Here is a 22262-nt window from a genome sequence, read left to right as displayed (position 1 = left end):
GACTTAAATCGAAACAATAAAAGATAGCTTTTGTTTAAAAAAAAAGTCAGGACCAGAAAGACTGGGGAAGAACTGCATTCCAGCTTGTGTGAGAGACAGTCTCTTTTCTCAAAGTGCTAATTATCTCCTGTAAATAACAGCACAGGGAGAGTGGTCAGGGTGAGAGGCCGAGGTCAGCCGAGGGGATGACCAGTGATGTCCTGAGGCTGTTCTCAGGCCGCGGAGAAGGAGATGACCGTTTCCTGGTTGATCGGCGCAGGACAGCAGACGCTAAGGACAGCCCTCCGTGAGTGCAGACACCTCCTGCATGGACTCTTCCTTTCATGTCTGCGTTCCTTCAGTCCCATCCTTGAGGGTCAGAGTTGTTGGTCTCCTTAACGTGTTGCTAATTAACACCTCCGAAAAAGGGGTCAGATATGTTCAGTTAAGTGAATAATTAACTAATCTGGAACTCAAGTGACACATGGATCCCAAAAGGCTTCTGGCGTGAACACGCAGTTAAATACTGCACCCACTGGCTCACAGAACCCAGACATTTGACCTGGGCCTGTGCCTGATCTTAACCTGTTGCTACACAAAAGACAGTCTCTTGTAAACTGTGTTACTTGTAGACCTTTAGTAGTATTTTGGTCCGTCGTTGAGTTTGTGAGGGGGCTTGTATGATTTAGTATTGCTCCCAACAAGAACTACAAACACAAAATGGGTCCATACCGAAGTTTAAAGAAAATATCGGTCTGGACTTCACATTAATTTTCTTCTAATGTAGAAAACACTACTGTGCAGTAAACTGGATTTAATCTGAATAGTGTTGAACTGCCCTTTGTGCTCCTCGAGGGTAATACTGGAGAAATAGAGACCAATACTGGAACCAGTGCTGTTCAGGGTTCAGACAGTGTTTGGAACTGGGGTAGTTGCTGGGTTTTGCTAGGATTACTCTTAGAGTTCCATCCATCACTGGAATATTTGTGTGACTGAAGTCAGGGATGTGCAAGGTGGATCTTCAGGAATCTGATACTCAGAGCGCCTCCCAGTGGACAGTTAACTTCCTGTCCCTTGGACCCTGTTTCCTACAAAGGTTAAACGATTAATAAATGAAGGAAAATGGGCAAGAAAGAGTTGAAGTACAAAAGAAGCAATATCATTTGCGAGCAACATTGAGCAGTGAGCTTCAGTGGGCTGCCAGCTGTGCGTTGCAGGGTGATATGGTGACCTCAGATTCTCTCTTTTCATTCTAACTTTCGAGAAGATGCTGTAGGGTGAGGAGAACAGAGGTAAAGCAGACCTCCCTCTCATGCCCTGCGACTCTTACACAAATGTCTGTCTACAGTGTCTTGCGAAAGTATTCGGCCCCCTTGAACTTTTCAACCTTTTGCCACATTTCAGGCTTCAAACATAAAGATATAAATTTTTTATTTTATGTGAAGAATCACCAACAAGTGGGACACAATTGTGAAGTGGAACGAAATCTATTGGATTTTTGAAACTTTTTTAACTAATAAAAAAATGAAAAGTGGGGCGTGCAAAATTATTCGGCCCCCTTGCGTTAATACTTTGTAGAGCCACCTTTTGCTGCGATTACAGCTGCAAGTCGCTTGGGGTATGTCTCTATCAGTTTTGCACATCGAGAGACTGAAATTCTTGCCCATTCTTCCTTGCAAAACAGCTCGAGCTCAGTGAGGTTGGATGGAGAGCGTTTGTGAACAGCAGTTTTCAGCTCTTTCCACAGATTCAGGTCTGGACTTTGACTTGGCCATTCAAACACCTGGATACGTTTATTTGTGAACCATTCCTTTGTAGATTTTGCTGTATGTTTGGGATCATTGTCTTGTTGGAAGATAAATCTCCGTCCCAGTTTCAGGTCTTTTGCAGACTCCAACAGGTTTTCATCCAGAATGGTCCTGTATTTGGCTGCATCCATCTTCCCCTCAATTTTAACCATCTTCCCTGTCCCTGCTGAAGAAAAGCAGGCCCAAACCATGATGCTGCCACCACCATGTTTGACAGTGGGGATGGTGTGTTGAGGGTGATGAGCTGTGTTGCTTTTACGCCAAACATATCGTTTTGCATTGTGGGCAAAAAGTTCGATTTTGGTTTCATCTGACCAGAGCACCTTCTTCCACATGTTTGGGGTGTCTCCCAGGTGGCTTGTGGCAAACTTTAGACGAGACTTTTTATGGATATCTTTGAGAAATGGCTTTCTTCTTGCCACTCTTCCATAAAGGCCAGATTTGTGCAGTGTATGACTGATTGTTGTCCTATGGACAGACTCTCCCACCTCAGCTGTAGTTCTCTGCAGTTCATCCAGAGTGATCATGGGCCTCTTGGCTGCATCTCTGATCAGTCTTCTCCTTGTCTGAGCTGAAAGTTTAGAGGGACGGCCAGGTCTTGGTAGATTTGCAGTGGTCTGATACTCCTTCCATTTCAAGATGATCGCTTGCATAGTGCTCCTTGGGATGTTTGAAGCTTGGGAAATCTTTTTGTATCCAAATCCGGCTTTAAACTTCTCCACAACAGTATTACGGACCTGCCTGGTGTGTTCCTTGGTCTTCATGATGCTCTCTGCGCTTTCAACAGAACCTTGAGACTATCACAGAGCAGGTGCATTTATACAGAGACTTGATTACACACAGGTGGATTCTATTTATCACCATCAGTCATTTAGGACAACATTGGATCATTCAGAGATCCTCGCTGAACTTCTGGAGTGAGTTTGCTGCACTGAAAGTAAAGGGGCCGAATAATTTTGCACGCCCCACTTTTCATTTTTTTATTAGTTAAAAAAGTTTCAAAAATCCAATAGATTTCGTTCCACTTCACAATTGTGTCCCACTTGTTGGTGATTCTTCACATAAAATAAAAAATTTATATCTTTATGTTTGAAGCCTGAAATGTGGCAAAAGGTTGAAAAGTTCAAGGGGGCCGAATACTTTCGCAAGGCACTGTATACTGTCGTCTTTCCTAAATTCAAGCACCTGTGCAGCGAATCGTGACCCTCTGTGAGATGGAAATTACTTTGTGCAGTTTGCAAGCTGTTATGGAAAGCTGCAGTGCTTGAAGAAAAGTTTGGTGATGAACAAACCAAAGAAAAAAAAGTCACCCCTTTCTTGTGTGGAGCAAACGACTCCAAAACAGAAATTCTTCACATTAATTCAGTGCATTGAATTATAGATTCAGGGCACTGTGGTCCCTGAGAACTGAGAGGAAGTAAATTTGTATGCAGCAAAACACCAAGCTCAGAAAGGGAGACTGCAAAAACAACAGTGTCCTGCAAGGAGGCCTGGATCTGAATTTGTTGTGTGAATGCCAGAATTATTATTTTTTCAAAAATTATGTTAGATGGTTGTGATTTATACATGAGCCTAATTTTTACGTCCTTTTTATTTTGTTTATGTTTTTTTGTTCCTCTTCTTTAATTACAGGCGAAATCAGCTTCTTCTACAGTCACCAGGGTTGTGAAACCGCCAGGAAGGCGGCACGTCAGCAGTTTCCGTAGAAGCGAGGGGGGCCGCCAGGAAGCGCAGTTACAACCTTGGCCAGCAGGGGGAGTCTTTCAGTCATGCAGCGGTTTTTCCATCCGTCCTTCTAAAATCTGAAATCAATTATTATTCCTGGGAAAGGTTGCAGCTGCTGGAGCTTATCCCTGGGTTGGGTTGTTTTTATTATTAAAAGCAATTAACCTGTCATTTCTGGTGGTTATAATATAGAGCGTGTGATGTTTTCCCGAGTTTAACTGTATCAGACAGATACAAGGAAACTTCATTCGAAATTTCGTGCACACACAAAATGTTTTAGCAAGTGAATATACGCTAAAGTGACCTACTGTGGTGCAGTTAAGTTGAACTAAGTCAGGTGATACCGGGTGGGGCTGCACACTGGTGGTGGTGGAGGGGATCCTCATTACCTGTAAAGCGCTATATAAGTGTAAGCAATGATGATGATGATACTGATGATGATGATGATTATTTTCTCATTCTGATATCTATAAAAATCTTCGTATTACAGCCTCTAGGAGGCAGTAGAGGACAGCAGAGCTGTTGGACCGCAGGGGACAGGTGCTGTACCTGCAGCGGTGATTCATGTGCAGGTGAGACCGTACTCTGGGTGTGAGGAATGCGGGCGCCGCGGAGCATGGAGATTGTGCAGAAGGGTTTTGAAAAGCAAACAGCCAATACGTCCTGTATTCCAGGATGTTCTGTGTGAATCACGATTGTCCTCTCGCCATGGAAAATGCGCTCTGTTTGTTTCCTCAAAACGCCTGTGCTGCTCACCCAGTATGAACTCAGTGAAGGGTGACTCGTGGCGTGACACAGCGCCGTTTTCGGCTGCTACCATTAGTTTTCTTAGCATGTCTTAGACCTGCTTATGTTTTGAAAATCGCATCCTTGCGATTGAACCTAGCTATAATGTACTAACAATATAGGCAGGCAAGACCCACATTTAAATAAAGCGTGGATGTCTCTCTAAATGATGGCCCTGCCTATGAATGCCGTTATTTCACAAGAGCGTCTCCTGCCGTTTGGAAGCGCAGCTCTGTGTAACTGGGTGTCGGACTTCACAAAAGGGGCGCCCCTTCTAAAATTCACCCTACATTCACGGGACGCGCCCCCGCCTCCCATTGAGCACGCCGAAGAGTTTGTTCCGGCAGAACGAGGGATCTTTCATTAAGCTTCGCCCGCGGTGCCCCAGCCCGGCATTCCCCGAGCCTGACGACCCCGCTCCTGATTGTGTGTGACAAGCAGCAGGTGCGGGCCTGGTTATAATGGGAAAGGGGGTGGGTGGTGGCGTCTTAGATGTCTCTACAAATAGCTGTTCCGGCGGACCGGACTAGAGCTGCAACTGCTTCTGCAGGATCGTCGTCCTCGGTATCCCTATACCTTCCTAGCGCTCTTCAGCGGCTTCTTTACCATAGCCCTGAGCACTTGAACTGTTATTAAACTGTTCGCTCTATATAATCGTGCCTTTTAAATATGATTATTGGATCATCGGTTCATAAGGGCCAAGTAATAGGTTTATTCATAAGGGCTACTGCTAATGTGATACCGCCGGACCGGGGCGTATTCGGGAAAAAATATTAACTAAGGCAAACATGTTGTTTAAAAATCTGTATACTCATTATATTTATACACGTGTAATATAAACTTTCTCTTACTGGAACTGCAGAAGCACCCTTAAACTGCCGCTTCATTCATCACATTTTACTGGTATATAATCTGGTATCAAAAAATGACGCTACCCCCAATTCTGAAGAAGGCTCCACGGCCGAAACGTTGTTTTCTTTCTTCCTGTTTTCAGCATGGAATAAACCTATTACTTGTTCCTATAATCCTTTATTCTACTTGAAGATTGCCTTCAGTAATCTCATTCTGCGCCCTATTCAGAATTGGGCGTAGCGTCATTTTTTTAAAAGGATGTTTAAAAATGCTGAACTGAAATGTTTTTTTTTGCTGAAACATGCATCTTATTGCTCTTTAAATAAAGCAAAGCAGTTTCGCGTAGTTACTTGCTTACAATTCGCGGCGTCTTACAGCACCTGGGTGGTGTTTGAATCTAAGATTGTTCATATACGTCACAGGAGGAGAGGAGGAGCTGTTTTGTTTTTAAAGATTTAAAAGAGGAATTCTACCTTAAAAGCATTAATAGAGGGATGATTGCGACCCCTCTGCGTGTTATTAGCAAACCACCTGATTTCGAAGGAACTGCCGGTATTCGCTTAGTCAGCCACACGTGCTTAATGACACCCGAGTGATCTCTTTTCGTGGAGGAAAACCAACCTTTCTAAAAAACAAAAACCAGCATCTCTTCTCTGCGCTATGACAATTAGCCTATATTTTAACTTCGGTCACCTTGTCACAATAGTCCTTAAGTGCTATAGGTTGGAGACTGATTAATATACAAGAACATAACATTTAGAATCGCACGTATGGGTAATAAGTATAGATGCATGCACGCTGAAACACTTGTTTTTCAGGACTGTGTTTGGGGGAGAGGTTGCCCAGCGTGAGCGTCACGCTCATGTGACGAGAGACCGGGTCAGAAGGTGCCGGGTCTTTGTGAATACCGTACAGTAAAAACACGTTTCCGAAGGTGCTGGGCCAGTAAGTGAGTTGTAAGCCGGTCTATAAGAAGACGCCGAGACAGCCTGGGTCCCTTGAGTCATATACACGTGACGACGAGAAGTTTAAAAATGGGTTACCGTGTAACAGGCTGAAGTAACGTTCTGGAAAACTCGCTACAAGGGGGTGGAGAGACAGAGAGAGAGGAGGAGGGAGGGGGGGTTCAGGCAATTAAACTTTACACCTAAAATTGGGTGAAATGCAGGAATGCGGGCTGGGTACATAATGCACCCCCTCTCTATCAAGGTATTTAACTGCTACCTGCGTGTATGACTAAGTATCGAAGTAAAAAAAAATGTTAATATGACTCCGCCACCGAGCACTCCAAGACCGAGACGAAGGGGTATTTATTTTATTTAAAAGCATGTACAGTATGCATGTTCGGCGGGGAAGACCGTGAGACCGGCGAGGAACGTCAAAGCGAAAGAGCCCCGTGCCTGCACACGCTACACGCACGGTTCGCCTGGTGTGAGAGGAGAGCGGTGCCGACGGCGCTACTTCCACCGGCTGACTGCTGACGTTGATCCTCTCGGTCCAGCCTCTCGCCGGAGCGGCAGCAGCAGAGACCAAGCGAGGCAGCGCTGGGGTCGCGGCGTCGATTGGGTAGGGCCGCGGTCCTGCACCCCCCCCACTCTCTCTCGCTCGGTGAGCCCGGTGAGCAGTGCGCACTGGCCGGAGCCGGGGAGTCTCCTGCTACACTTCAATGGAGGAACAGCCCAGCGTGCGGGCACCTCAGCAGCGCTACCACCATGGAGGAGAGAGGAGCCCGACCCGGCCCAGGAAAACGCTGAAAAATGAGCCGAGCCACTGCCAGCACCACCACCAGGAAACGCAGGCGAAGAAAACAGGTCGGGTTTGCTTAGCTAAGGCCAGAAACAGCTGAAGATGGGGAATTATTTGAGCTGGAAGTTGGGTGCGTGAGTCTCCACTGTGAGACGGCGGAGGGTAGCTGTCTGTAATATGGAGATTGACCTTGTGCTGCCGGTTAGCAGCGATTCCTGGTCACTTTTTTTAGACGTATCTAAGGAGGGCGGACGCCGCCTGGCACGCTGGTTTACAGTAAAAGACTCTTTTCTCGAACTGTCTCGGGGTGGGTCGTGCGAAAGGGCCAGTTTTAATTGAGAAAATCGCGGGGTTTTGAGTGCTCGTCTCCCCCCTTACCAACACAAGCCGGCTCCGCTGGAATGTGCTTTTCCTCAGTTTACTCGGCTGCTATTTCCTGTCCGCCATGTTGGTAGCGAAAATCCCAGCACCGGGCTCTCAAACCATGACTTTCTACAGCTGTCGGTGCCGTCGTGGCACCCCCGGGAAGTTCAGGGGATTGATTTTCTCGTTTTGTGTGGTGAAAGTGGGCGCCAGCGTAGTATTTTACTGAGACCCCGGATCGCTCTCCTTGAGTCTGTGGGCCCTGTTGCTCTCTGCTGTTCCGGAGGCGGCGGCGGCGGGGGGGGCCTACAATCGGAGAGCCGGTGTTCAACAAAAATGCAGCAAAATACCCGCAAAGACGAATCTTCCAAAGATCCGATCAAACCAGTGTCGTGTTTTTAGTGTCCTGGGACGGTGTCCTTCCGTGCAAGGCCGCGCCGGAGACCCGTCTCCTCTGTCGGCAGCAGAGAGGACTTGACAGCCGCCCGCCCGGAGACGGGGTGCCCAGTCATTTTCGTTTTTCACGTAAAATAGGAAAACGGAACAGTAAATGAAAAATGTTTAAAATAAAGCCGCGAGTTACAGATGCACCTCAATGCTTTAAGATGGTTTTTTAGTTAACTTGGAGAACTGACCCAGTTTACGTTTTTGTCCAAAATTGGTAGCACATACTTTTTTATTTTTGGGAAGGTTGTTGTAGTCGATAATGAAATACCACGGGTCTCAGTTACCCTCTTCCCTCGTATAGCATCTTCATTTTCCTCGGGATATTTGCCCGTGTACCCGTTTTCGTGAGGCTGGTTGTGCTCTTATTAATAGTGGCCATGCTTTTGAGCTGTATGTACACATATATCATTCATAGGAAGCCGTGTGTGTGTATGTGGACACTTTTGGTATTTGGGGGGCGATTAATCTGTTTTAAATAAGCGTTTAGCCGACCAGGAGAAGGAACGTGTTGAGGCGGAAGAACTGCTGCTCGTGCAGTTTGTGGAGATCTCGCGTGCCCGAGAGCTCCGGCAGCCGGGGAAGCGCCACGCGAGGCGGAGCGAGCTCTTCCACGCTTCTTGGCAAATCCCAGCAACATGTTGCGGAGTCGCCTTAAGTCGCTCGCAAAAGCCAAACCGACGCGTAATGGGGATGATGGCGAAGCGGGGAGGCCGAGAACGCTACGCTTCGTGTAGTTTTTTTAAAAAAAACAAGTTGGCGTGAGGGCAGACGTTGAGTTCGTGTGCATCAGCACCACCACTCCTGAACCGCGGCGTGGAGAGGGTCCCACTGCGCCACGCGAACAGCGGGGAGAATCGATCACATGGGGTTTTAGTGGAGCGTTGCCCCTTTTTGTTTTCAAAAAGAGAACAGTTCTGGCGCCGTCACAGCACAAGATCAGTCAGATTATCACCATAGATCGCACATTGTTTTCCAAAGACACCACAGGCCCTCTCTCGCTCCTTTAAAGCTGCTTGTGGTGGACAGACTAGGGTCGCTTTCAGCGCAAGCGTGGGGTGGTTGTTCTCATTTCTACCTTCACCTTAGTCTTGCATTTGGCCTGCTGGGCTGGAGCGACTGGCTCACTCCTACCATGTCTAACACGTGTAGGGAGTGTAGCGTGCCTGTGAGCTCACTGGACAGCACGGTAATGGAATAGCACAGATTTGTATTTCAGTGCTAACTGCCACTAGAAAGATCCCCTGTGTATTGGATGGGACATAATCAGGTGAACTGCAGGAGAGATGATTTCTGCATCTTGGAAAGCTTTGATTTAAAGCCTAGAAAGGCTGCATTTTAGTAACCTTTTTTTGTGGTAAGTGTACACCTGTGTAAGCCTGTGAAAAGCTCGGGTGCGTGTAATAGGCACAGTTAATGCCTTCATGCTGAAAACATAGCGCTCTTTTTACCTCGGTACAGGGTGCCCACTGTCATGGAAATCCTGGAAGAGGTATGGAAAGTGAAATTTCATTTTCCAGACCTGGAAAAGTTTTGAAAATGATAAAAAAATAGAATATCCATTACGTTTTGGGGAAAAGTTATAGGATTTTTTTTTAAGTTGACCCAAGATGATCAGGGCTGTATCATATGATTTTGCTAGCAAACTTTTAAAAAGAGGCCGTTGGCAACAGTACACCGCGTCAGTCCCTCTCGCGGGAATGTTATAGTGAGCCATGAGCTCGCCTCGCGCCCATTTCAGAATGGCAGGTGAATGTGTTTTCAGTGACCTCTGGTTAGCAGGTGAAAAACACAAGCTATCGCTCCGAACGGATGAAGACCCAGGACGTGCAAGATGTAAATGATGCAGGAAGAGAAGTTAGGGAAAAGCTTTGGCATTTTGCTGGTAGAAGCGAGTAGGAGCCCTGCCAGTCGTGCTTGTGGGAGCACCTGCATCGACGGGTGTTAAATAGTCCGATGTCTTTGCTTGTTGCAGACGGGAGATCCTCGTGTGGTTGACTGCCACAGTAAAATAGCTTCTCGGAGGACGTGTGTGTGTGTGTGTGTGTGTGTGTGTGGCAGCTAGGTCTGTATTCCAGACAGAACCCGTCCGATCCTCTTCTGCTTGTGGGGGGGCCCCCCCGATTCCGCTAGGAGAGGGGACCGGCTTTCCTGAAACTCTTCCTGCTGGGCTTGTTCATGTGGGGAGGCAGCAGCATGAGGTGATTTACGTCCTGGGAAAGAAGGGAGACGGTTCACTCAGAACACAAGCACTAAGGGTGGAGGGGAGCTGGCTGGATACTGCCCCTTCCACAGGCTTCCAGTGCAGGTTAGTCTTCACGTCTGCGCTCGGGCTGACTACCCCAGGCCTGGCTGGGCCAGTCTCTCGCCATGCTGCAGCTGTTGCAGTGGAGGACACAGGAGGAGAGACGCTAAGGGTCTCTTCTTGCTGTACAAGCTAGGGGTCCGAGGGTTGATGGCGATTCACCGTATGAAACTGACTTTGACGTTTTCTCTGCAGTGGGAGTTATAAATGGGAGCAGACCACACAGGTTAAAGACGAGCTCCGAGGATGGGATGGGGTGGTCTCTCAAGCTTGTTTATTTTGATTGTGTTTGTTACGCTGTTATGAAGTGTTGCACAACCCCACTGCAGCTTACTAGGAACTCTGTTGTTTGGAGAGCTGCCAGAAATTGAGGGAAGAGCTATATTTGCCAAAATGTTGCTAAGCTAATATTTGATAACGAACGTGTTATAACAGTTCTGTGGGATGGAAGTGTTAATGTTACTGAGTTTCATTTCTAAAAAATATTGCGCTGGGCGTTGAATCGGCAGTGTCTCCTACTTAACACGACTTCTGAACTCGAATTAGATTGTAACGTGCTCGTCTTCTTCCTGTTTAGAAAAGAAAATGCTTTTTTTTTTTTGCTAAAGCCAGACCAGAAATATAACCGCTCATACATGATCTAAAATTCTTAGAACTTCAGTTTTGATGCAGAAGATCTATTAAAAATCTGTGACGACACAGACCTCTGCTCAGACCGCTGGGGTTTTTCAGCAGCCTTTAAACTGATTTTAAACTTACGGCCAGCAGTGACACACCCTGTGACACACAGCTGGCCGCCCACTGGAGCTCAGCAGGTGGGAGCCTGGCCAGTACCTGGATGGGAGACCTCCTGGGAAAAACTAAGGCTGCTGGTGGAAGGGGTGTTAGTGGGGCCAGTAGGGGGTGCTCACCCTGCGGTCTGTGTGAGTCCTAATGCCCCAGTATAGTGACAGGGACACTACTGTAAAAAGGCGCCATGCTTCGGATGAGACGTAAAACTGAGGTCCTGACTCTATGTGGTCATTAAAAATCCCAGGGTGTTTCTCGAAAAGAGTAGGGGTGTTACCCTGGTGTCCTGGCCAAATTTCCTCCTGGCCTTTGCCAATCATGGCCTCCTAATAATCCCCATCTCTGAACTGGCTTCATCACTCTGCTCTCCTCCCCACTGAGAGCTGGTGTGTGGGGAGAGTACTGGTGCATCATCCAGGTGGGGCTGCACACTGGTGGGGGTGGAGCGGATCCCCATTACCTGTAAAGCGCTTTGAGTGGAGTGTCCAGAAAAGCGCTATATAAGTGTCAGCAATTATGTATCATTATTTACTCTTGGTTTTCTCTGGTTATTTTGTAGGAAATGGCAAAATAAACGGCAGCGCAGCGGAGAGAGAGAAGATCCTGTCTGCCAGCGATTCCGCCGAGCTCCTCGGTCCCGGGAATGGCAGCAGGCAGCTGGTAGACCCTCCCCCCAGACCCCGCCAGGCAGCCAGGACTGCGGACACTCTCGCCAAAGTGGGGAGCAAAGCCGGCCCTGGTCATAAGACCAGTATGGACAGCAGGAGTGACAGGCCCGCGGACAGGAAGGAGCCGGCGCCGCTCCTGAACGGAGTCGTGGCCCTGAGCTCGGGCTGCGTCGCCAACGGCTACCCCGGCGGCGGCGGTGGCGGCCGGCCGGCGGCGGACAACGACGGCAGCGGGTCGGAGAGCGGCTACACCACGCCCAAGAAGCGCAAGGCCAGGCGCAACAGCGTGAAGGAGCCGCAGGAGCCCGAGCCCTGCGGGGCCAGGCCCGACGCCCCCCCGAGCCGGGCCAAGCTGGGGTCCGGCGGGCCGGCGGCGGGGGTCCCGGCCGGGCCGGCGGGCGAGCTGCAGAGGAAGAACTCGGACAGCAAGGCGGCCGGGTGTCCCGGCAAGAAATTCGAGGACAAGCCCGGCAAGGTCAAGCCCGCCAGCTCGGTGGCGCCCCGAGAGGACTCGTGGACCCTGTTCAAGCCCCCCCCCGTCTTTCCAGTGGACAACAGCAGCGCCAAGATTGTCCCCAAGATCAGTTATGCAAGCAAAGTCAAGGAGAACCTCAACAAGGAGAGCCAGGCCCCCCCGCTGCCCGCCCGGCTGTCTCACGTCCCCATGTCCGCTGTGAAGACCGGCGCCTCGGCGGCCTTTGCGAACGGGCCCGTCTCCGCGGAGGCGGCCTGCTGCTCGCCGGCCGGGCCCCTCCTCGGCGCTGCTTGTCCCGAGACGCCCGCCCCCGCGGTGCCGGCGGGCGAGAATGTAGCCTCGTCGCCCGACAGCAGCGGCGGCAGCGGGGAGCCCAGGAAACCCGGCCTCTTCGTGTACCCTTTGACCCCTGCGCATATGCAAGCCGCGCTGCCCAGCGCCCGCCCGGTGGATGTACCCTCGCAGCAGAAGGCCCTGGGGGACATCTTCCAGAACCAGTGGGGGCTGTCCTTCATCAACGAGCCCAGCGCAGGGCCCGAGGGGGCGCCGGGGCGGCCCGCGGTGGGGGGCGGGGGGGCGGCCGAGGTGACGTTCCAGGGGCAGTGCGCCGCGCGGGGCGCCGAGGCCCCAGGGCTGGACCGCCCGACCCTCCCAAAGGCTTCTGACCTCGACAAACGGACTAGCCCCCATTCCCTCGCCAGTGTTTTCAAAACGTGCCCCCCCGCCCCTGCCGCCGAGGGGGGGGCGCCACTTCAGCCTCTCGTGCCGGACCCCCAGAAGGGCGAGGCGGGGAGCCCAGGTGCAATAGAGTTCGCTTCTGCTAAGGACCTTGGTGCCGAATCGCCTCAGGCCTCCCCAGCCAATCCTGTGTTGACTGCGGCCAAAGAACAGGGCCAGACGAAAGCCTGTGACAGGAGTAGTAGCTGGGGCTCATTTGATCTAAAAGCTGCTGTAATTTATCACACTAAAGGTAATGCATCTCGGGCTTGAGGGCAGTGCGATGTCCTTTTCCACCGCGGGTGGTGTTTAAGGAGGCCTGCCTGGGCGCTGTCGTCCCTTTTCCGGTCTGTAGAGCTGTGCCTCTCGCGGAGTTGAGAAATGAGCCCAGGATGGCTGGGGATCGGGAGTGTTTGGAAATCGGAGCTGCGCAGCTCTGGAAAGGCCGATGATTCCAGGGAAGTACCTGGCAGTGAGCGGTCTGCCAGCGTCTCCCTGGTGAAGGGGTCGGAGAGCCAGCCCTGGGTTCACGCGCGTGCAGTCTAGACGCCAGCTCTCCCTGGAGCAGGCCTGCCTGACGCTGCTGAACCTCAGAGGGTGGATAAGCGCTGAGAGTTGTTTTTTTGGGTGGTGGGGGTTACTTGTTTTTAACTGAGGTGTGAGAAGAAAAATGTGCATCTCATGTACTGATCTGTTTTCTCTTTGTTTTTTTTCCTATTTCCTATTTTCCTAACACTATTCTGTTATGTTCTTTCTCTCCTGTTGCATCAGTACAGTGTTTATTTTTAAAGAGTTTTTTTTCAATTCTGTAGGCCTGAAACCTAATGAAATCTGTGCTGAGACGTGTAGAAAAGACTAAAACCACTGCACTAGTATTGATCTGCCAGAAGAAAACATTTTAAGGATTAGTGGCTATCTCGTATATGCGATGCATGCATGTGTTCAAGTTTGCATGTATTTTTAATGTGAATCTTTCTTTTATTTTGCAGAAATGGAATATATTTTGACTTTGCAGAAACAAGGTGAGCACTGTGAAGTGTGAGGGGTTTTGGTTGGGCTCTTTTTGGTGAACCATGCTCAGGTTACAGAACAGCAGTGCGGAATGTGGCTGGAGATTCCTGGGTAGTCAGTCAGTCTTCGGGATCAGTCATTAGTAGAAACAAGTTAACAGACCGGTCCCCTCAATCTTGGAGGAGTTTTAGTCCCTGATACCAAAGGGGTTTTGGGGGCAATAGCTGTACTGAGGTACCCCAGCCTCAGAATGAGATCCTGAAACATAAGGCTGTGCCAGTGAGTTGGCTTCTTTTTGCACTGTGATACGAAAAATAATCTATCTTGTAAATGCTTCAGGTTCTGCTTTGAGGTTAAGTGAATATTTTAATAAGCAAAAGGAAAATCATGTTAGTTTGTTTCAGACGGATAGTACCAGAGGTTTTTTTTTACTCAGTTTAGATTTCTCCCTCCAGAATCATTATCCTGGTTGGAACTGAATTAGAAAAAGGAGGTTTGAGCTTTCCCAGTTAAAACCTTTATAAACCCAGATGAGTGTGTCTCTGCTGTTATGAGCAGTGTTTTTACAGTGTTAAGGAATAAAAATCCATCTTTCTAACCTAGCAAAAGAAAAGTGGAGATCGCAGTCCCTTCCAAAGCGAGAGCTTTCTGGTGTTCTGCTCATTGGAGTGGTTTCAGACCTGAGAGGTGCGAACTGCATCGAACACAGTGGCCCAGTTAGACCAAGGGAAAGTTGTACGAAGATCTGTTGCTTCAATATGCCTTCCGCACTGGGGAACTAAAACCTGCTTCTCTCTCAATCTCTCCCCCGTAGATCCAAAAAGAGTGGTGGTTTATGACGAATCCAAGGACAGGCCTGACCAGTGAGGCTGCGACAGCCAACGCTTTGTACCTGAACACTGCTGCCCTCGCTGGCTGGAGGGTCGACCAGTTCCTCCACCACAGTGGGGGGCGTTGCAAAAACAAACAAAATCAATCGTCACTTTTGTAGTGGAACTGAGAGAGGGGAGTGCCCTGCAGCAGAGACTTCGCTGTGGAATTGAAACGGGGACGAGGGAGAGACTAGGGGGAGACACGGACCAGCCTCCCCGCGTCTGTCTGGGAGCTGCTTTGCGGAGACCTGCCACTGGGAGCCGCCGCGCGCTGGAGAGAGACTCTTGGCTTCCGGTACAGACTAGAATATCTCTGCTCTTGGACGCTGGCCGCAGGTGAGCTGGAGACCAGCTGAGCCTCCTGCACGAGCTTTGGTTGCGACAGCCTGGGACTCGCAGAGCCACCCCTGGGGGGAGTGGGAGGGGGTTTCTCACGTGACGGGTGAGGCCGGGAGGCTCGATCTCTCTTCCCGAGCCTGCGGTGGCGTTGGGACTGAAGCCGATTGACGATGGGACGCCTCAGCCTTGTTATTTCCTTAAGCCGATCCACACACATGCAAACATATGTGCACTGTATGTACGTGTATATCTGCTTGGTGTGTGCAGTTATGCATTGGGTGTATGTATACATACACAAAAGCTGAGGAAGGTTGCCTTGAAGTTTCTCAACTGAAAAAAAAAACCAAGAAATGGCAGGAGACGTCAAGCATCCTGTCTTGCTGCAATTTAAAAAAAAAGCCAGGCCTTGAGAATGAAAAATTGTCTTAAATGTGCTGTGGGAAAAGATCGCTCAGTACAGTACTGACTTTGCTGGACATCTTTCATTAGCGATGCTTCTTTTTTTCTGTTGATTTCATTTCGTGAAATCGGAACCCAGCCAGGATCCGCGGGAGGTGGAGAAAGAGGGGAGCGGGTCGGGGGGGTGGGAGAGGGGGCGCCGGGTCTCCCCCGAGTCCGGCGGCTCTTCTGCTCCCGGTCCCTCTGCGCCGGCACCGCAAGCACAGAGCAGCCTGGTCTTTGCTTGGGATGTCACCAGCGTCTTCACGTATTTGAATGGTTGTTTTTTTTTTTCCTCCTTCCTCATCCCTTGTGAACCTCTCCGCTAAATTACACCCCGTGTTGAAGTCGTGCGGAACAGGAGACTCCCCTAACGGTCCCGCTGAGTTGTTTGAATGAAGTGGAGCGAGCTGGTGGCGTTGGCAGACCTGGGCTGCGCGAGGGGGGAGTTGGGGCTTTGGGGTTTTTTGGGTTGGGGCGGGTTAAGATCTTGGGGTCCGCCGCGGAGCCCTTGCGGGGGGGTGGGGGGGAGACGGAGCGCCAGCTGGGTTTCTCTCTCCGGCTTTCGGTCCGTCTCCGTACTCCTTCCTCGCCGCCTGCCCTCCTCTTCCTCGGCCGCTCCTGCTCGTGGCTGGGAGCCAATCTGACTGTTAGTGCCGCGAGGGATGAGGGGCATGTGGAGCCCGAAGTCGTGTCGTTTTCATGGAAATCCGTTCGGAGAATTGTGGAAGCAGCCGTGTTCATGGCTCGGACATTATTCTTGCGCGCAATTCTTCCCAGATTGTAGCATGTGCAAATGGAGCTCCGACGTTCCATTTTTCATTGTCCCCTCTACACTAAAGAAGCGTTTAGTTTAATGGCCACCCGTTGCTTAAGAACATGTGTGCAAGGAGGTAGTTTGAACTAGATAATAACTCTCCTTTCTCCTTGACAGTATTCAGATTCTGCTTCTTTTTTTTGAGCAGGGGCATTTTTAGGTTGTAGATTTTGTTTTTTCCAGTTAAAATGATTTGATTAAAAATGATTAGCACTTTATATAAACTAATTTTTTTCTAATAAATATATATATGTGAAAATATAATGCTGTCCCCTGCTAAGAATGGCTTTGGGTTTTTAAAAAACACAAAAAAAAAAACACAAAAAAAATAAGTCACTCAGGTAGAATTAGGAAAGCCATGATCTGACCAATAGGAAGTTTAATTGCCAAAAATGCTAATTCTAAACCTGCTGATTTTTAACATTAACTTGCCCTAAAAGACTTTTTAATTTAGAATTTTTAAGACATTAAAATCGTCATTGAACTTTCTATATCAATTTAAATTAACCTGTAGTGCTGTGTGATACATGATACCAAAAACATATATATCTATTTTGAAATTATATATATCTGTATTTTCGGGGGGGGTTTTTTCCCCGTGAAACCTGCGATGCGCCCGTCTCGTAGTGGAAGGTCAGGCGATGTCGAGATTTCCGGAGTCGAGGGGTGTCCTGCGGGCCTGTGCCAGTTTCCGTTACTTTCATACGGAGCCGTGCTCCGCGGTGCAGGCGAGCCCACGCGTTTCCGAGGGGAAAAGAGTCCCTCTCGCGTCTCCTCGGACCGTCCCCCCGGCGTTTCCTTCATCCTTCCTTCTCTCCTTCCGCCGTAGCCTGGCGGAGTAGCTCCGGCCTCCAGCGGGACGGCTATGAAGCCGGTGAGGTCCGCAGCCCGGCGGTTCCGCCTCCGTTGGCGGAGACTTGGGATTGTCCCGGACTGTCCCGGCCTTGGAGCCGGCTCCCACTTCCTTATACAAGAAACTGTATACGGCCAATAAAGTGAGCTGATCTGATCTTAATTCCGCTAATTATTTGGTAGGCTTTCGGCATAGTTTTCGGGACTTTTCCGACTGCGTCTCTAGGAGTGGGTGTGGGCGCGGTGTGCGGTTTTGAAACCGAGTTCAGTGAAGCTGCCTGCACTCTGAATAGAGTAAGGTGAGAAAGTGCTGCTTAACCCTCGAGCTCATCTGTTCCTGGCCGAGTGCGCAATATTACTTTGCAGTATTAAACGGTCCTTCCATGACAAGAGGAACGGCGGTGCGCCGTGTTTCCCGTTTCGTCTTCAAAACATTTCGGTCGTGTTTAAAACTCGCTCCTTTCCTTAGCGTCCGAAGAGTAGTCACCGTGTGAGGGTGGGGTCCAGGAGTTAGTTTTTGTTGTTGGGTTTTTTTTTTTTTTTTGGTGGAACGGAAAAGGCATCTTGTTCTTGGGATGCGGAAAAGAGCGGGAGTCCCATAGGATGGATCCAGGCGCGTGCCGAGTGTGCGTCACTGTGGCGCCGGTGGCGGGGTGGACTCGGCTGTGCGGTCAGGAAGAACCCGCAGGCGGTTTCACGCTTTGTGCCCAGTCCTGGAATATTGAATGGCCAGAGCAGTTTAGCCTTGCAGTTGAAATTCGCACCCGTGTGTTATAAACTGCCTGACGCAGGGAGTGGGAGTGTTAAACGCTGTCCACTCGGGATGGGGGCGGGTGGGGGAGGGAGCTCTTTTTAAACATGTTAGAAAGTCTTTATGATTATGAACTTCGATTTGTTTTTGTTTGTTTTTTTTTTAAAAAGAAAAACCTCTTAAAAGCACTTAAACCTTGTTCTTCTGTGTCTGTGACTGAATCGTGAATTGGGAGCACAGGAGGTGAGTGAGATGCACGCGGGGGTGGGGGGGGTAGGTCATTTCTCTGAGAGCACCGCAGCCTGCTAACCAAGCCCCAGACACGGCCGTTCTCCAGCGAGACCGACCTGGCGACAGCTGTTCGACAGGACCGTGTGTCAGGTGTTCGCCGATTCCTCACGCTGCTCCCTTGATATTTATGTACCTGTAAGTTTTCCTGGGAATGTCCACAGACTATGGGAGGGTTAAGGGAAGGTGCCTTGTGTAGCTGGGCTGCCAGGTCGTTATTCCTGGTCCTGAAGCCACGTTATTACATATGAGTGCTTGCAGGCAGCAGACGGTGAGATCAGTTAGAAATGGCTTCTTCCCATTGAGAAGATTCCCCCCCGCCCCCTATACAATGTACAGGTCACCGGTGTTTAAAGGGAATAAAAAGTGATCAACTTTCAAATCCCCAGACATGCAACTGTTTGTATATGTTGTTGGTTTGTTTTTGTACACGACTTCTTTTGTGCCATGTTTTGAGTTCCGCGTTCTGTTTAACAGCAAGTCGTTCTCCTAATGTTATATTTCAAGGTTATTCAGCACTGTTATTCAGCAGATCAATCTCTTAATTTTGCTTTTTATAAGAGACACTAGAAAACATTGATCGCTGTCTATACAATTGTACAATCAGGGCAGACTGTAAAATGAATATTGGAGCATTCACTACATTTGCACAGTTAGCCTTGTGCTTAGAGAATTACACTTGGTCACTCCAGATTTACAGGGTCTTAATTGTTACGTTTTCATTGAACAGTTGAGCTCTGATGATCAGTATCAGTGTTCAACAGTCGCTAAAACATTTTAATTAAAATAAGATGAAGGGCTTTGACCCGAGGTCATAGGGTTTAAATATATAGAAACTGCGCATTTTGCTTTTAATTTCTTTGAAAGGCACACTGTTGATCAAATTGCAATGCTCAAGGAGGAGTAACTGGAAGTGTGGTTATGTATAACTATGCTACTATAGTTGCTATGGTTCTATATATAGTTGTAGTTCAATTTTTCTCTTTTTTTTTAGCAGGATTTGTCTCTGTTAAAAAATATTCACACCGTTACACATAAGTGGGCCTGGAATGTTTTAGTTTTATAAATGACTTAGTGGTGGTGCTGTGAATCCGGACCCAGTGGCTCGAGGCCTCCCTGCTCAAGGCGTGGACACTTGTCCACTTTCTTTTGGACCGGCCAGTCGTCCGGGTTTGTCCTTTTGCACACCCGAGCTTGGCCAGCTCGGCGTTCCTCCGAGACGGGGAGAGGAGGAGTGGGTTTTCCTCTGGGACTAGATTCCGAGAGATTTTTTTTTTCCTCTTTTCTTTGTCGCTTCCAAGGAGGAAAAGGAAAGAGCGGCCCAGATCCAGGCATCTCTGGGGGGTCACTGACGGGCTGCCGGCGCCGGGCCTGGGCTCGCGGAGCGTCGCGGCGTCCGGCCGTCTCCGCGGCGACGGGGTCCCTCACTAAGCGCGCCGTTCAGGGCTTGCAGCCGGTACAGGGCAAGTCGCTCCCAACCCCTCCCGAAGCGGCGGGGTCGTTTCTGGGGCCGGTGTTGCCGGAGGTCCCGCTGCCCGGCCCCTCGCTGTCGCTCCCTTCCGAGGGCCTTCCGGCACCGAGGAGCTGGAGCTGCTGCCACGGCGGCTGGAGAAACGTCTCTCGGGGCCCCGCGGGAGACGCCGGGGAAGCATGGGGGATCCCGCATGAAGGGCTGGTCGAGCCGCCTTTGGGGAAGACGTGAGGAAGCAGGGTTGGCGTCGGTGCTGGGCGGAGGGCTGTGGCAGCGGTTCCACTTCCTCGTTGCGTTCCGAGCTCCTGCGGTTTGTCTTTCCGGCTCGGTTTAAATTTGGCTTTGGCTTTCTCCGCTGGATTTAGGAGAAGCTGTCCTGGGGCTTCAGAACCAAAAATATCTGCTCTCCGGCTACTGCAGCAAGCGTGGTATTCCAGAAGGGAACAGCAGCCAGGAATTGACATCTTTTTTTTTGTTGTTGTTGTTGTTCATGCATCTATGTGATTGATAAGCCTGACTTCAAAGTCCGAGAGCACAGAGAGAGTCATTCGCGAGCTGTCTTAACCAGCCTTCAAAACTGGATCTGCATCTGAATCTTTTGTTTTCTTTTTCTTTTCTTTTTCATGGAAATGTCCTTAACGTTTCAGACCAATGTAACATTAAAATTCATTTCTGTTGCGCTTATTAAAATGGTTAAGGATCATTATCGAATGGAACGCTTGAACAGTTGCGTCCTTATTTTTGTGTTTTAGATGCGATTGTATTCCTGACCGACTGAAGTTTTGATTAATTTATCAAGTGGGTTCTGTCAGTGCTGGTTTGCTTTTTGTTGTTGGAAAATGTATTTAGGTACAAAGGAGGTGTCTTTACGCTATTTTAAAATGTTTTAAATGAGCATTCAGCCAGCTGCTATAGGAGAGCCTGGTACCATCGCACTGTCAGACTTGTGTTTTGTGCAGGACTGTGTGCAGAGAGGGGACAGAGCTACAGACTGTCGCTGCTTCCTTTCCTAGTTCCTCTGAAGCTCCACCTGTCCTGGGTCGGCCCGAGCCACAGTCTTTATTACAGACGCACAGCTGCCTCCGCAGTGTGACCTGCGGCCGTGCCCAGCCCGGCGGGGGTGCCCAGGGTCCAGGGCTCGGCTGTGCTGGCGCTGCGCTAGGAACTGGTCCCTGTCCGTCTTCATGGGGCGTCTCCCCCGGGTGCGTTCGCTCCACAGCTACTCTTTTTGATCTCCGAATGAAATTCAGCTGAAATCTGAAAACCTTCCCACCCCCCCACCCCCTGAAATTACTCCATACTTCCAAAATCTAGTTTTTTTTTGCACCTTAAATGTTTAACACTTAACGCTCAAATGATGAGAGGAAAAATGTGCTCTAAAGTAAAAACAACTGATGATGAAATCTTGTTTTGTGTTTTTTTTAATGCAAACCTGGTTCTCTCCTTCACTTTTCATACAGAGAGCAGGGAGCAGAAAACATCGCCACTCATCCTGATGCTTGTAGGTGTGGCTGGCAGGGTTACAGAGAGTGTAGAAGGTTGGTTTGTTCTTTCTGGTATCTGAAATTGTGCTTTAACCCACAAGCTGAGCTCCCTCACGGTTCCTTGATAGCATAACCATGATCCCACCTGACACAACAAAGTCCTGGCTAGAACCATGTTTTGCCATTCTGTAATTGTTGAGTGTAGTAATTAAATGAAAGCAGCTTATGAGGCTTCATGGGAAATTAGTTTCAAAGTGCTCCCCACCCTGTTCAAGTAGTCTAAACACAAAATAGTCACTTTTGTGAAATTTGACCTGATTGGCTACAATCTGCCAGCCGAGTTTGCTTGGTAACGGTTGGTATAGCATAAGGTTTGAGAAGGGCTCCAATTCGGCCTCCTGGGAAAGCCACTTACATCTCTGGATGGATTTAGCGTCCTGAAGTTACAAAGCAAAACTGAAAGGGCTGCAGCGTTTTCAGTGGACATTTGGCAAATGTTAGGGAAAAGACTTTCTTTTTTGTTTGCAGACAGTTGTTGAGATGGTGCAAAAGTGTTTTTTTGTTGTTTTTCTTTGGTTTCTGGATTTATTTTGTACTGGCCAGTCTTTAACCTTAAGAGCCATTTTTTTTAAAGAAAGCTTTTGTAAAATTCCTAGCACTTTGGTTTTTAAATAAAAACAGCTAACAAAGTCTGCAAACTGTCTCAAAACCAGAACCTGCTCAGTTGGTTTCTGAGTTCTTGGCTTCTTATGATTCAGGTTTCAGCTGTGTTCCTAACAAAAACCTTGTGATGGAAAAAGCACTTTCTACTTGAGGAGTTTAGTATTACAGGTAGTGGACTGACCTTTTTTCACCCTGAGTCCCCATCTTGTCACAGGTAACATGCTTTTACTTTAAGTAAATTATTTAATGCTGATGTGCTGGCAGCCTGTGGGTTGGTTTTGAATATTGGATGAGGTCACATGACCTTTGGCCAACAATGCATTGAGGTCAATGACCTTTGGTAAGTGTTGCAGCAGAGGTACTTGTTGAGCTCTGGGGAGCAAGAAAGTTCATGTAACAAGTACAGCTTGCACATGCCTTAGTGTTTGCAGCCTGATGACCAGTCATGTGAATTTTGCTAATCGAGGGTCTTGTCTCAGCAGGACCCCTTGTTTCTGTTCTAACTTCCCAGCAGTGAATACATTTCCTTGAGGAGAATTGTTTCCATTATCTTACACTACTAGTTACACTTGAGCTCCCTTGCAATGCACAGAAGAGCTTAAAAACAATTGGAAAAAGT

General features: G+C 49.0%; 1 protein-coding gene and 1 long non-coding RNA gene across 5 annotated transcripts in view; both read left to right on the top strand.

Annotated features, from left to right (window-relative positions):
* LOC107079909 (uncharacterized) overlaps positions 1–3683 on the top strand; it is a 228533-nt gene extending 224850 nt beyond the window's left edge. For 3 of the 4 annotated variants that reach the window (XR_001480808.2, XR_011183729.1, XR_011183730.1), the window contains 2 exons: positions 141–286; positions 3420–3683. This is a non-coding gene — a long non-coding RNA (uncharacterized lncRNA). Of the gene's footprint in view, positions 1–140; positions 356–3419 lie in introns of all 4 variants that reach the window. The other variant, XR_001480809.2, reaches the window with a different exon arrangement.
* A 2282-nt stretch (positions 3684–5965) lies between these two features.
* nufip2 (nuclear FMR1 interacting protein 2) lies at positions 5966–20899 on the top strand. Its single transcript, XM_069184136.1, has 4 exons — positions 5966–6961; positions 11357–12910; positions 13647–13679; positions 14483–20899. The coding sequence occupies exons 1-4, from the start codon at positions 6817–6819 to the stop codon at positions 14533–14535; spliced, it is 1785 nt and encodes a 594-aa protein (XP_069040237.1). The 5' UTR covers positions 5966–6816; the 3' UTR covers positions 14536–20899.
* Positions 20900–22262: the final 1363 nt, after the last annotated feature.

The sequence above is a fragment of the Lepisosteus oculatus genome, chromosome 26 (genome assembly GCF_040954835.1).
Source record: "Lepisosteus oculatus isolate fLepOcu1 chromosome 26, fLepOcu1.hap2, whole genome shotgun sequence".
Lineage (NCBI taxonomy): Eukaryota > Metazoa > Chordata > Actinopteri > Semionotiformes > Lepisosteidae > Lepisosteus > Lepisosteus oculatus.
Note: the sequence above shows the minus strand (reverse complement) of the source record. Positions and strands in the feature narration are given on the sequence as shown.